The following is a 15,401-nucleotide window of genomic DNA, read 5'->3' on the forward strand; positions in this document are numbered from 1 at the left end:
TATCATGAAATATTAAATGCTTGGTAATTATGTTAAAACTATTTAACGTCCAAGACTTAAGAATCACTGCACGCAACCTCAACAGTGTGCAGCAGTATACTTTAATATATAAAACAGAAACCATTTGAAAACATCCTAACTACATTTTGTTGCAATTGTATCTAAAAACACTAATGATTGTGCTGCAAATGTATAAACTCAGGATTGTAAATAAACAATATACACTGTAAAAAAACATTTACAATAAAAAATATAATACAAAATGCAGTATATACAGTCTGTATATTGGCATTGTCGCTCTATCCAGCAACTTGAAAACTTATTTGACAAATGAAACAAAAAAACATGTCAACCATAAACGAATAACTATTGCTTAATGGAAAAGTTTTACTGACAACACAAGAATAATATTAAATGTAGTACGTTTTAAATAACCATAAAATGGTATATTACTGGGTTCTCCTTACATCCAGTGAGTTTAATTGGTTTGTTCTTGACTTAGCACAACTCAAGTGTGTCCATCTGACTTTTCCAAAGTCAGGCTCTGATTGGTTTGCTTGGAGAATACGTCAGGAAAGAGTTGAAAGTCATTGTTAAAATTCCATTCTTTCCAAATGCACTGTCTGCTGTTGTGTCTGTTAAAATACAGAAGAAAAACATGTCATTCCTTTTTGCAATGTACAATAACTAGACAGAACCCCAAGTTTGCTTGCCAGTTAGGTAGCTGTCCACTGCTCCTAATGCTTAGGATGGTTTAAATGCAATGATTGAGTTTTACCACTGTACTGCACTATTGTGTGTGAGGAATTTAAAAAAGCTTCATTTTATAAAATGTTTACAGGGTAACCCATATGTTGTCTATTTCCACAACCTTCTACTTCCGGGGTTTCTCGTGGGAAATGCCGCCGTATGTCCCTCTTTTTGTCCGGATTTCCACTACCAAACGCTTTCTTTGTGTTGGAATATTAAACTACACTTGATTTATGAAGACTATGGTTAACTGTTCCTCAGATGTCTGCATGGTAATCGAGACAGCTAGCTAGACTATCTGTCCAATTGGAGTTTTCTGTTTCACGATTAAAACAACTTTTGAACGAACACGTTCTACCAAAACAAGGTCCTTCCCGAGGTTATTAGCGTAGAGGTACCGGAGCTCTGTGTGGCGCTTAGCGGCTCCCATAACGATTGTTACTGCTTTAAAGACATGCCAATAAACCAGCACGTTTCTCTCCTATCCCAGAATGACGTGTGGACTAGCTAGACCCTCCTTTGCAGCACTGTGGAGGAAGGTCTGGCAAAGCGAGACTTACCCAGATGCAATACAGAAACTCAGTGAGTACTATGTAACTTTTTGGGCTCTTTTTAATGTCCAACTAACATGGTTGATTTGAGGCACTAAAGCATTGAGAGCAATTGCTTTTAATTAGGTTTTAGAGATGTTATTAATATATTGCAAACAACACCTTCCAAATATGAAAAATATCAAGAAACTCATTAAATGTTAAGGTACAGTTCATGTATTTGTTGATTAGTGTCTCACCTGTTATAAAAACAGGGTAACGCGCAGATATATTCTGGACCTGCAAACGGACCAAACACGTGAGATAGTCAGGCTTCTCTCTTGATATGAGGTCACACTCATGATAAGGCAAGACCTCCAATATTCCAGCTTCTTGGCACCAGTTTATGAAGTGCTTCTTCTCTTTTGCCTCGGCACTCAACCTGAATATGAGAGGAGATATAGTGCAAGACAAGCAACACTTTAACAGAATGGCTTTCATATAAGGGCACAATCAGCATAACATGGCAAACGATAGTGTTGACGAACTTAACAAAAAGCTGGGTAATTAACCCGACTCGTGTCACCAAACCGGGAGAATCGAGTGCCATACGTCAAAGAATAACTCACTCCTGTTTTTTTTACCTCATTAGCGCCTCCACAGGGAGGTGGTAGAATCAATCAGGAAATGGGCTACCTGAAGCCAAGCAGCACCAAAAGAGTTGTTGAAAAGTTGTAGATTGGAGACCGCGCACCAGAATACTGAACAAGACTGAATGTAACTGTGCAACCGCTCGCGTCTAATGTAATCAATCAGCATCTTGGTTCTTGGCAGGTTTGATCTATTGACCTAGCCTTGTTTCTAGTGCATCTAGTGCAGATGATTTTGTTTGTGGCAATTCACACATTATCGATGGGGAAGTACATCACGTACAAATACACGTCATTTTATCTTGGTAGTTATGTCAAGTTAATTGTTAGAGAAGTGAATGTCGCAGGCTGCATTGTAGATAGGCTGTCACAAGGAGACCGCGCCAGGCTCACCAGGCTACTAAACAACACCGAATGTAACGTGCAACTGCTCAAGTCTATTTATTCAAACGGGTGTCTTACTGCTCGTGCATCTTAGATGATTGTGAACATAGAAATTCATAGGCTACATTACCAATGGAGATCACATACAAATACATGTCATGTTATTGTGGTAGTTATGCTAAGATAATTGTTTGAACCGAATCTATTAACTTGTTAGGCCAACCAACAACCGTCCGGTTGAAATGTCTCACGTAAAAGAGCAACTTGTCCAATCACTGGCAAACGCTCTTAATGGTAATTCAAAATCTGTGAAAGAGATCTAAATTAAAATATAAAAGAGGATATATGGAAACACATTGTGGTTGATGCTAGGAGGTCAGTTAGCAAAAATAAACTTGATTACCAAAAAATACATTGTACCTGTTGACTTGTAAAAGTAGGAGGTGAGAAACAAGCTTTTTGTTTTCATTTTTCCAAAGTTGACCCCTACCTTGCATTTTCTTTCAGCCAACGGCTATCTCTGTAGTGCAACATCCATTTCCACTTCCCCGTTCTGCTTCGCTCTTGCAAAACTTCTGACATTTTTTTCATTTTGCCTTGAAATTCATACAAAGTTGATATCATAAGTTAAACTGGCTGCTCACAGGACAACATCTCAAACAACAAACAGCTAATATTAAATTAAAAGTGCACATACAAAAACTGAGGGACTCCAGTTCAGCTCTGTCAAACATTACAAAGCCACCCCTTGTGAAGAGCTCCTGATGGGTGAGATTCACAACATCATCTGGTTCGTCAATTCCAGCAAACTGCGCACCTGGGGACTTCTTCAGCTCGAGCAAATGTGGGACCTAAGAAAGCAGAAAACAGTAATGAATTAATTAATGATTACCTATTGCAAAAGTCCTCTCTGGATCTTTTTTTTATCAGCTGATCAATTACCTCACAAATGTGCGCTGCAATGTCTTCATTCCTGAGAATGATGAGTAGAGAAGAAGAGCTATCCTCACCAAGGAAGAACTCAGATGGCTGTACAGCAGTGTGGCCTTCTGCCTCTAACTGTGCCTTTTGAAAATCACAGCGATATTTCCAACATTTATAAAGCAATTTTTTGTCCATTAGCAAGTCGCACTTACACTGCTTTAGCATTAAAATGAATCACTTGTCAGATGGATAGCAGAGAATTATAAGTCGACTTCATGCATGAATAATTTCAAGTATGCTAAAATGTCAATGGGTGTGGTTTACCTAAGTCACAGAAGCTAGGTGTTTACAAAGCGGAAGAGGAGGACAGTTTCAGAGGGACAGTCAGAGGATAAAAGATGCGTTTCTTAATGTCTTAAAGAAGTAATTACAATAAAAGTATTAATGTTATATTCCACGTCTTAAATGTCTACAAATGAACTGTAAACGGAGAATCGAGGCTGATCAACATTGGACCACTGAGAGAGCTGGTCAGCTGATGGAGCGGAACAGAGGAGCAAAGGACGACAGGTAGGCCCATCCATTTCATCTGTGGCCTGACAACTCAAGTGTTTAAACTCTGTAGTTTAATATGCATGGGCTGCCAAAACCATTGAAACCCTTAGATGTTATCTGTAGTGACAAGTTTTCCCAGGGTTGTGGTTATGCCGTGACACTAACTTAAACTACAAGCTGACCACAACCTCTGATCTCCATTGAGAAGAAAACACATTTTTACTGACATCTTCTGAAAAGGGGATGAGTGTGACATTATCATACAACGCATTTTGGTTGGCTTATCACTTTAGTTATGTCAGAAATGGAAGCTTTAAATAGTATACAGTGAGGAAAATAAGTATTTGAACACCCTGCTATTTTGCATGTTCTCTCACTAAGAAATCATGGAGTGGTCTGAAAGTATCCTCGTAGGTGCATGTCAACTATGAGAGAAATAATCTAAATAAATAAAAAATCCAGAAATCACAATGTATGATTTTTTAACTATTTATTTGTATGATACAGCTGCAAATAAGTATTTGAACACCTGTCTATCAGCTACAATTCTGACCCTCAAAGACCTGTTAGTCTGCCTTCAAATGGCGTTTTTCCACTGCTGGTAACAGCGCGACTCTACTCAACTTAACGCATTCTAGGTCTGTTTTCCATTGCAAAATGAGTAACGCCTCAGCGTGTCTGGTCACCATAGCTGATGATCGTGATGATGTAATTTTCAACGCGACTCATAACAGCACGTCGGCTACTTGCCACAGTCAGAAGAAATGTTTTGTTTCAAAAGAAGCTGAAGGAAGCAACAAAAATCACCGCTGAAAAAAAAACCAGGAGTTTGGGAATTCCGACGGAGCTCAGACGTCAACATGACTATTGTTCGCCGACACAAAAGGGTAAGTTAAGTTTCCTGGTAACGTTAGCTAACATTTGCATGTGTAAGGGGCCCCGGTCACTATTTACTATATGCTATATAAAGTACATGAACTTTAGCAACCATGATTACACATCAACATGTGTGCTGTGTACCGTTTGTGTTTCAGAGCATTCACGCTTTGCAAAATCGCCGCCGCAGACCGTCTGGTGGGCGATGTCCGACCGGTGAAACCTCTGGTTCTGACCTGCTGTGCTTTGTATAATCTTTATAAGCGTCATGGAGAGGCTTATGACAATGACTGGGATGCATCTGGGACAGCAGAGCCGGTGGTGACACTGTCAGAGGGTGCAGAGGAAAAAGACGGGGATGTACAGGAGGGTTTGATGCGCTACTTGAAAAGCTAAATAAAAACTTTTCTTTGATATGTTGTCTTGTGCAATGTTGGAAACAACATAAAGCCCCTAATAGCCCTTAATATTGAAAAGTGAGAATAGTGCAGAGAGTAGATAATCTGTCTGTGTCTGGCTAGATTTTTTTTAAATGTTGCGTTTGTTTTGAACACACCGTCAGCACTCTTGTTCGCTAAAAACGCAGTGATACGACCAACCAGCAGTCTGAAGGTCTGCACCTTTTGGAATCGCCTCAGCTCGCTTGGAACCTCGACTGAGGTAGTACTAAAAAAAGTACCTGGTAGCAGGTCCCAGGGACTTTTTTTCGTAATGGAAAACCAAAAAAGGCGAGTAGAGTCGAGGCGAGTCGAGTAGATACCACGCAGTGGGAAACCGCCAAAAATGTCCACCTCCACTCCATTTCCTTTCCTAAATTAGATGTACCTGTTTGAGGTCGTTAGCTGCACAAAGACACCTGTCCACTCCATACAATCAGTGAGAATCCACCTACTAACATGGCCAAGACCAAAGAGCTGTCCAAAGACACTCAAGACTAAATTGTACACCTCCACAAGACTGGAAAGGGCTACGGGGAAAATTACCAAGCAGCATGGTGAAAAAAGGCCCACTGTTGGAGCAATCATTAGAAAATGGAAGAAGCTAAACATGACTTCTAATCTCCCTCGGACTGGGGCTCCATGCAAGATCTCACCTTGTGGGGTCTCAATGATCCTAAGAAAGGTAAGAAATCAGCCTAGAACTACACGGGAGGGGCTGGTCAATGACCTGAAAAGAGCTGGGACCACCGTTTCCAAGGTTACTGTTGGTAATACACTAAGACTTCATGGTTTGAAATTATGCATGGCACGGAAGGTTCCCCATGCTTAAACCCGCACATGTCAAGGCCCGTCTTAAGTTTGCCAATGACCATTTGGATGATCCAGAGGAGTCATGGGAGAAAGTCATGTGGTCAGATGAGACCAAAATAGAACTTTTTGGTCATAATTCCACTAATCGTGTTTAGTGAAGAAGAATGATAAGTATCATCCCAAGAACACCATCCCTACTGTGAAGCATGGTGGTGGTAGCATCATGCTTTGTTTGTTTTTTCCTGCACATGGGACAGAGCAACTGCACTGTATTAAGGAGGGAATGACCGGAGCCATGTATTGCGAGATTTTGGGGAACAACCTTCTTCCCTCAGTTAGAGCATTGAAGATGGGTTGAGGCTGGGTCTTTCAAAATGACCATGACCCGAAGCCCACAGCCAGGATAACCAAGAAGTGGCTCTGTTAGAAGCATATCAAGCTTCATATAAAGCCAGTCTCCAGACCTAAACCCAATAGAGAATCTTTTGAGGGAGCTCAAACTCCATGTTTTCAGCAACAGCCCAGAAACTTGACTGATCTAGAGAAGATCTGTGTAGAGGAGTGGGCCAAAATCCCTTCTGCAGTGTGTGCAAACCTGGTGAAAAACTACAGGAAACGTTTGACCTCTGGAATTGCAAACAAAGGCTACTGTACCAAATATTAACTTTGATTTTCTCAGGTGTTCAAATAATTGTTTGCAGCTGTATCATACAAATATATAGTTAAAAATCATACATTGTGATTTCTTGATATTTCTTTTTAGATTATGTCTCTCACAGTGGACATGCACCTACAATGACAATTTCAGACCCCTCCATGTTTTCTAAGTGGGAGAACTGGCAAAATAGCAGGGTGTTGAAATACTTATTTTCCTCACTGTATCTTCAAAAAAAAAATGGTATGCATTTTAATACTGCAGTAAAAGTTTGTTGAAAAATTGTCTTACCTTGGTTTCATCAAAGAAGGCATCATCAGACGTCAATTGTATGTAGAATCTGTACTTTGTTTTACAGGATTTCTTCACAACTGAATTCAGATTACTTCGGAAACTCTCATCCATCTCTTTCTTCATTTGATCACAAAAGTCAAAATGGTTACTTGGTTCAGCCTTCGGGTACCTTCTATGAATTCTGAAGTGTTTGTGTGGTCTCGATGGGACCTTTTTGACGGCACAAACATCATTCATCATTGTCTCGTACAGCCTGACACACTCTGAAGTCACAGCAGAAACTCCAGCATGTTCCATGGGGTTCCCTGCTCCATGAGATAAATTGGGAGAATGAGTCTTGCCTTCCTCTGTAGTCGTCTTCCTGTCAGACATGTTTACCTTAAATCTTTGTCCAACAAGAGACGGTAAATCGAAATGTGCATCCAAGTGATCCACTGAATCCTCTTGCTCTTCTAGACTACAAAAGTGCACGGTCACAGGACTGGCGCAATTCAGTTTGTCATGTGTGCCCTGTTGACAGACGGGTCCCTTCTTACTCCTTTTCAAAAGCTGTTTCATTTGTTCTGAGAAGATAAGGCACTCCTGCTCCATCGATGCCTCAGTGAGGTCATCTTGTAGGCACCTCTGAGAAACCTGCTCCAGAAAAGAAAAGGATCTTTTCCTGCTGGTGTTATAGACCGTACACATGAGTGAGCTTTGAGGTCCCAGGAAGAGATTTTCCTCTGTTATGCTGCCATTGTTGTAAACCACATTTGAAGATAATGCATCCAAGCAGTCTTTTTGATCAATCTCAATACTCTCTTTAGTTGTTTGCCCAACTTTCTCAACTAAACTATGTGTAATTAAACCTTGCGTTCCATCAACAAGTTTAGAGATTCTTTTTGCAGATTCAAAAGACTGTGCGGGGAAAGATGATGAAGGAATCTTGTTTAATTTTGAAATGTTACTTCCTTGGTGCTGTTTTAAAGGATCTTGAAACACAGATTCAGCTTTATCTGAGTTAGATTTACTGTCACTGATATTGGGTAACCAACTGCTCTTTGAATAAAGCTCACTGGCATCTTGCTTATCATCATTTAGTCCTTCAGAGGTTTCCTTGAGACGTTCCGTCTTTTTCTCCAAGAACACGTTAGTGGGTATGGTGTACGTGACTACAGGGGTTTCCGCCGGTTTATTGACAGAAAAATGGGACATTACAGCATTTTCAATTTGTTTGTCCTTAGAGATGCAATCTGCTTGACAGTCATCACTCTTGGATGGTTTCACTGCCATGACAGGACGCTGACTGTATGAACGTAATTCATGACTTAAATTGCTTTGTGAGGTTGTCTTAGGTCTACCTTGGTGGACATTTGGTTTAATGGCTTGCAAACTCTCAGTACAGGGAACAGATATGTAGGGATGACAATCTTGCTCTACTGAGGTTTCCTGTAATTTATCTATTCTTTTAAAATAGTGTTGATGAAGTGATGAGTTAGTTTTCTTTAGCTGCAACTTTACACCGAGTACTTCCTCTAATTTACTTTTGAAAGGTGATATGAGATAGTTACTTGTTGATTCTTTTTGCAGTTCTGGTAAGGTAGAGGTTGACACCACTGCTGGTGTTGTATTGCATTGCATTTTTGTGTCGTTAAAGTCAGATAGGGTGGGGTTTGGGGCGAAGCAAGTGGGGATGTACTTGTTTTGGGGTTTAGGAGTTTGATCAAGAGAGTGTTTTTTTTTAGCTGTTTCAATCTGGCTGGATGTTTTAGTGTGCCTTGTTTTGTATAGGAACTTGTCTATACTTTGAAGAACTCGATTGGTTTTTAGTTCAAAATCTTGCTGAAGGGTGGCATCACGGTTAAATGTAGACTCGGGAGGGACCTTGTCCTTTCTAGATGTTAAGCCTGTACTAAGAAATTTCGGAGTCATGTTTTTGGCGGTTTCACAACCCCTAAATACAGAAGCACTGGTATTACTAGGTCCAAAGCAAGTTAAGTACTCAAATGGTTTCTCATCCATTGTTGGGGTAGGGCACCGGTCGTCAGACTCACTTCCCGAGACCACTGGCTGGGTGGTTACACTTACATCAAGAAGTGAAAGGGATATTTTGCCATTAGACAGTTCTGGCTTTTTACTGTATATTTGAGATGTACTGCATAACCGTGTGGGTTGAACAGTTTCAGGGTAGGTAGTTTTACTGATAAATGGTATTTCTTCCTGCTCAACTTCTTCAACCTTGCCTTTTGAGTGTGTGTCATGTTGTTGTACTGTATAGTCTCTGGATGTGTCTATTCCAATAAATGGAATTAAACACGCAGTATTTTCCAATCCCTCGTTTGTTTTTTCAATCTGATTGAGGTCCGTTTCTTTAGTCAATGCAGCTTCAGCTTCACACTGAGGTGAATGAGCCTGATGATAAAATAGTTCCTTTTCAGTTGTGTTTACAACTTTTCCATCTTCCTCAACTGATTGTGTATCCCCATCTTCATGAGCAACACTAATTGGATTGAAGTTTGCCATTACCTTGTTTTGGCACTCTGTTTCAACACTGTCATTTGTCTGGGGAATAGACCCATTTGCGGTAGAAACATCTAACAAACAGTTGTTCTCATCAGACATGGGTAACGCTTCCTTCTGATAATGTGCCTTAACTGCCAAATAAATATCATTTTTGGAATTTCCCTTAACTGCAGGTTCATTAGAAATAGGCTCCATTTCTGATGAAGCATGAGGAGATTTTTCTGAAATGGCATGTTCATCTGTCAACACACTGCCATTTGCACATAGATTTCTTAACTGCAAGTCATGGCAGGCATCTTCTACGTTGTTGTCTTTAGGTGGTTGCTCATCAAATGGCCGTTTCTGATTACACTCTGTGATGCAATCCTTTTCTGAATCTGAGCCCTCACAATTCATAGGTAGTGGTTGATCACTCAATTTACAATGAGCTTCCACAGGTGAAACACAACTGTCTTTCTCATCAAATCCATTTTCTTTTCCAAAGGGATCTTCATCATTGACCACTTTACCTTTGTAGACTTTACAACAATCCACATCTTTATCCACATTTTCAGCCTTGCCTGGTGAGACTGATGTAGGTTCCTCCCAAGATAACTGCTTCTCATTTTTCAAAAGATATCCATTGCAGACTATTCCTGATTCTTTGTTTGTTGATTCATCATCTGTAAGAATCACTTTTGGAGAAGGTTCTACATTTTCTTTTTGGTATGGATTTTCTTTCACTTCCAAGTTTTCCTCATCTTTGGATTCAACTGGATCATGCTTAACTGTAAGAACCACATCGCCTGCTTCTTTTTTGGAGTCTACTTCTACAATTATCACAGATTTTGATGAATCAATTCCATGTTTTTGCACTAAACTCATTTCTGTAGCTTCTGAATTTATAATGCCATCTTTTATATCTGTCTTCTCATTGCTGCATCCATGTAACACGTGGCCAATTCCTGAAGTAGTTCCTGAAGTAGTCCGATTTTCGGGTTGAACGGATACACTTTCCATCTCTTTTGGTACAACAATGAATGTTTTGTCACCTTTACAGGATTGTACATCAGTAAGCTCCAAGCTGCCAGCTTTTTTTCTCTTGTTTCCAATGACATTGTTCATATCAGTCTTCTCATTGTTGCATCCATGTAACACAGGGCCAATTCCTGAAACAGTCAGATCATTTTCTGGTGGCACAGATTCACTTTCCATCTCTTTTGGTACAACAAATGTTTTGTCACCTTTACAGGATGGTACATCAGTAAGCTCCAAGCCCCCAGCTTTTTTTCTCTTGTTTCCAATGCCATCTTTTATGTCTGTCTTCTCATTGTTGCATCCATGTAATACATGGCCAATTCCTGAAGCAGTCAGATTATTTTCTGGTGGCACAGATTCACTTTCCATCTCTTTTGGTACAACAATAAATGTTTCGTCACCTTTACAGGATGGTACATCAGTAAGCTCCAAACTCCCTGCTTTTTTTCTCTTGTTTCCAATGCCATCTTTTATATCTTTCTTCTCAGTGTTGCATCCATGTAACACACTGCTAATTCTTGAAGCAGTCGGATTATTTTCTGGCTGAACAGATACACTTTTCATCTTGTCTTGAACAAGAATGAATGTTTGGTCACCTTTGCAAGATGGTACTCCGGTGTTCTCCAGGCTCCCAGCTATTTTCCTCTTACTTTCATAGGTGCTTCCGGCATCATTTAGCTCATTGATAATCTCTGTGTAGTGTACTTTTTTGTTACACTGAAAAAAGAAAAAGAAAACAGAATAAGAATAATTACATACTGTATATTTAGTGTGAAAACCGTGACCACCGTTTCCCTCTGTGAGTTTTTCAATCGTTTGCCATGATCTTTCGAGGTTACAATGCTATTAATGCACCAGCAATTGAAAGAATGAATACTTTTAATCACATTAACAAAGCTGGCTGTCATTAATAGAAGTAAAGTTAATAGAAGTATGGCTGACATGCAGGTGCATCAATCATAAACAAAGCACCAATTTTGGCATTACATTTGCCTGCTTTTTTGTCTACTTTATGCCCATCAGTCCTTATGTAAAAAGATGTATGGTATGGTATTTCCTTTCATTGATTAAACCTCTGTAGCCATCATGCAGTACATCAGAAGCATGCTATGTGCAGTTCATCTATGGAAGTTGCACATTACCAGAGTGCACAAGTATGTACATGATTGACACTGTACTGGGCTCTTGAAAAGAAGTACTCAAACATCAATACTGCATCTGATATATGGCTTATATAGTGCAAACCATTAGGAGCATAGGAGGCATCGTCAGGAAGCTGGGATGAACTTACATTAGACTGAATGGGAGTTGGGTTATCAGGGACCATAGTTCTTGGTAGGGTCTCCCATTGCAAATTGGTCCATGGCCAGAAAAGGAGTGATTTGAACACCCTTATGAGAAGGCCATAACAAGACATAGCCAACTTATTTGGAATATGGGGCTCCCTCTTGAAGCCAAGACTTGGAAAGAGTAGTCTACACAGGATCACATATAAGCTTTACAGCTTTGCCGGTCTGAGCTCAAAACACAGGAGGCAGGGCCTTTTCTGTTCTGGGATCACCACCCACAAGAAAAAGGAATAATGGGCCTGGTACATGGTTAGTTGGGCAGCCCTTGAGTTGAATACTAGCCACTTCAACTACCAATCAGTATCTGGTTAGTTACCTTTGTCTATGTTAACTGTCTATGTGCCAAATAGTATTTCAGAACCTGGTAGATTGACAAAATAAACCAGGGTAGCGAATTTAACTCTAAATGTCCATCTGACCCTCCAATTTTTTAGCATTCCAGGGGAGAATGGAGACGAGAGAGCCCTGTCCAAAGTCTCCATTGCAGAATGCAGAGACAACTGTTTGGAGCTATGTATAAAAGGTCTGAGGGGATTTTGAGAGAGAGAGAAAGAGAGCGCAAGAGAGAGCTTGTGAGCCCATAGCACTCTGCCAGAAAACTGTCTATTGTCCCTTTCAACTCACTATTACAATAAGTCTTTACTGATAGTCTCCTAATTATGCAGATGAATATATGCCTGCTACTACTTAACAAGCACACAAATCTGATCCTTTAACTGTTCTATATTCTAAAGACCATATGGAAATTATTAGAAATACAATAAATGCATATATTCAATGTAATGGTAACATTAGAACCAAACCTGAATTTTGCTTGCCTCCTCTAATCCCATTGATGACTTGAGGGTGTTCAATGTTTCACAAGCTTCTTTCAGATCACCAGACACCGAAGTTTCTGTTCTGTTGACTTGTGGATCTGAAGTGAGAATCTCTGCATTTGAGTTTCTCACTGACAAGTCCAAAACCACAGATCCTTGGTCCAACACAGAGTCATGTTTTTTGCTAAGGTCTAAAGCATTTGCAATTGAAGGGTCTGCAGTGTCTGTTACACTCAGGAAAGGAGCAAATGAATTAGCCTTGAGCTCAGATTGAGCCAGTATTGATACCATTCCACTAGGCATTTCCAAAGAATCCCTCACTTCTGAACATGGGTAGGAGTCAACGTGAAAGAACCTGGCTGTGGACCGGCTGTAGAACAGACCAATCCACATGTGGATGATGAGCCGCACTTCTTCACTGGTGTCTTGCATAGAAAAATCCCATGGGCTATCAAAGAAATGAAATTTACAAAAAATTAGCACTTTCAATTGAATCATTGATTTTCACCTAACCTAAAAGGCAACGTAACCACAAATTGCCCCTAGGGGTGTGCATAAAACATATATGAATTGATTCAAGCTCTACTGATTCAAAATCTATTCATAGAAATTAAAAAATATATTTTTCGTTTTGTAATGGTGTTTATACTATCACATGGGAAAAGTACCTACATGTACATACTATGAATTGTTTTCTAATTGAGAATCGTTTTTGAATCAAAAATCGATAAGGAATTGAATCATGACTGTTCTGAATCGTAATCCCTTATACACGGTTTTCACGACACGTCATAATACCGGAAGTTGCCATATTGGAGATACTCCGCATCACAACAAAACACAGGTACTGAAGTAGATTCCAAACGTGGTCAAGGCAAATAATTATTATTGCCGTGTTTTAGGTTGTACCAACAGGTAAGACTGAAAAAAAACATTTGGAATATTATAGATTTCCAAAAGTTATTTAAAACCAGGAAGAGGAATGCCAGACGTTACCAGAGGAAAGGATGCGCTTGTGGTTGGCAAAGCTCAAACTCACTCAGCCAGTGTAGATAGCAAACTGGGGCTCTTTGAAATAAAAAATAAATAAATAAAAACAATTGAGGGTCACTTGGCTACACCTTAAGTATCGAAATTATGTCATACAGTTAAGGTTAGGTTGATTAAAGACGTTCACTTACTCTGGCCTTCACAACACAACGGCAGTTAATGACTTGGTACTGCGTCTCCCTTACTCATCCACATAGCTACCATCTGGTTATGAGCCTCCAAACCTTTGTAGGATTTAAGGTCTACAGCTGTGTATGGGCTCGGCGTGAACAGCAGGTAGTTGACTAGCTATATCAGGATATGCAATTGAAGGAAGAATCGCCAGTTTGGCATGGACCTAAGAAGAGGGAGCCAATTCGTAGGGATCTGCACCGCCAATAAACTGTAATTTCTTGAAATATCACACCTTTTCTTGTGGTCAAAGTCCTTCCCTTTATGCCTTTGCATCTTGGATGCTTTCTGTTGTTTAGAAATGGCTACATTCACTTAAAGTATCCAAAGTTCACAATAATCCACTGTACTCCGTTCAGTTGTTTACACCGAGTATTTCCAATATGGTAAAACATAGGTAATAGGTAACAATAATCCACTGTAACCCGTTCAGTTGTTTACACAGAGTATTTCCAATATGGCCGTGCATCTGGGTTGCTGCCCAGAACGTGACGTTGGTGAAAACCCTCTATTGCCCACATTTCTCAACTTGATACAAACAACTATAGCACTGAAATTGTGAAAAGATACTTTTTTTTTACTTTTATGTTAAGATTCTTTGTATTAAAAAGTAACACATATGTACATACCCATGCAAGGCTCGGATGATAGTTCTATCCTTTGAATCATTTGTGAACTTGCTGTCTAGATTAAAGTCATAGTTTTCCTTCCATTGCTTTGTGACTTGTATAGATCCGTCCTTGTCAACAAAGGTACGGGAGTGTCTGAACTTTCTTATGCACACCATGTGTTTTTTCAAGTATTCTGGAGTCCTGTGGTTCTTTTCACTTCTGTCTGTCTGGCTGACAGATGGGTGTAGTGTTCTAATTCCATCGCCATACACTGTCTGGTGATGGTGCAGCAGTCTGGTAGAACCACTTATAGGGGATACCTGGAAGGGTGTACCTGGCAAACCCAACAGTAGAGAGGAAGACGGGGGCAATGAGTAAGCATGTTCTTTAGATACCAAACCAACCAATTCACTACCTCCCATAAGATGGCTTGGTGAAGGAGAATCAAGAGGCTGCATGGATCTAGCAGCAGGCTGTCTAAGCAGAGCATGAAGAACTGACTCTTGTTCAGCAGTGGTACCATCTTTTGTAAGGTCACACTTCTTCAAACTTGTCTCAGGTTTTCTCTCAAGTGCTGGGTCTGGTTGTGGTGGAACCTGGTCATTACTGGCACTGAGTGCCAAGTCAGCAAGTAAGTTCAAAGCATCTGTAGATGAGCAAGCACTGTTAATCTTTTCCTTAACAGTCTTCCTGACAGAATTATCCCTAGTACACTCTTTGTAATTGAGTTTTTCACTGGCATAACAAGCTGGGGTTTGAAAATGCAACCACCCTGTGAAGACAAAACAGAGGAGAAAAAGAAAAATAAAAAGTAGCACATTGAAAGCATTTGAAATATACCTATGTTTTACTATTGGGGACCTGTCACCAACTTGTAAAATATGCCATGGTTTTAAACGAAGGGATTGTTTTTTTAAGCCAATGACAACATGTGTGGGTGCAGAAGGGACAGGCAAAATGCAGCACAGGCAAGAGAAGAGCAAAAGCAAACTAAGAACTAGCCGAAACTTAGCTA

General features: G+C 40.0%; 1 protein-coding gene across 5 annotated transcripts in view; it reads right to left on the reverse strand.

Annotated features, from left to right (window-relative positions):
* The window catches only part of tasor2 (transcription activation suppressor family member 2), a 26,755-nt gene continuing 11,354 nt past the window's right edge, over positions 1 to 15,401 (reverse strand). For 3 of the 5 annotated variants that reach the window (XM_034879631.1, XM_034879632.1, XM_034879633.1), the window contains 8 exons: positions 14,405 to 15,158; positions 12,540 to 13,002; positions 6,866 to 11,104; positions 3,257 to 3,379; positions 3,012 to 3,165; positions 2,805 to 2,910; positions 1,541 to 1,722; positions 1 to 635 (listed from right to left, as the gene is read on the reverse strand). In XM_034879631.1, coding sequence (XP_034735522.1) covers positions 538 to 635; positions 1,541 to 1,722; positions 2,805 to 2,910; positions 3,012 to 3,165; positions 3,257 to 3,379; positions 6,866 to 11,104; positions 12,540 to 13,002; positions 14,405 to 15,158 — 6,119 coding nt within the window. In that variant the 3' untranslated portion in view covers positions 1 to 537. The remainder of the gene's footprint in view (positions 636 to 1,540; positions 1,723 to 2,804; positions 2,911 to 3,011; positions 3,166 to 3,256; positions 3,380 to 6,865; positions 11,105 to 12,539; positions 13,003 to 14,404; positions 15,159 to 15,401) is intronic. The other 2 variants (XM_034879634.1, XM_034879635.1) reach the window with 2 other exon arrangements.

This window comes from Etheostoma cragini, chromosome 8 (assembly GCF_013103735.1).
Source record: "Etheostoma cragini isolate CJK2018 chromosome 8, CSU_Ecrag_1.0, whole genome shotgun sequence".
Lineage (NCBI taxonomy): Eukaryota > Metazoa > Chordata > Actinopteri > Perciformes > Percidae > Etheostoma > Etheostoma cragini.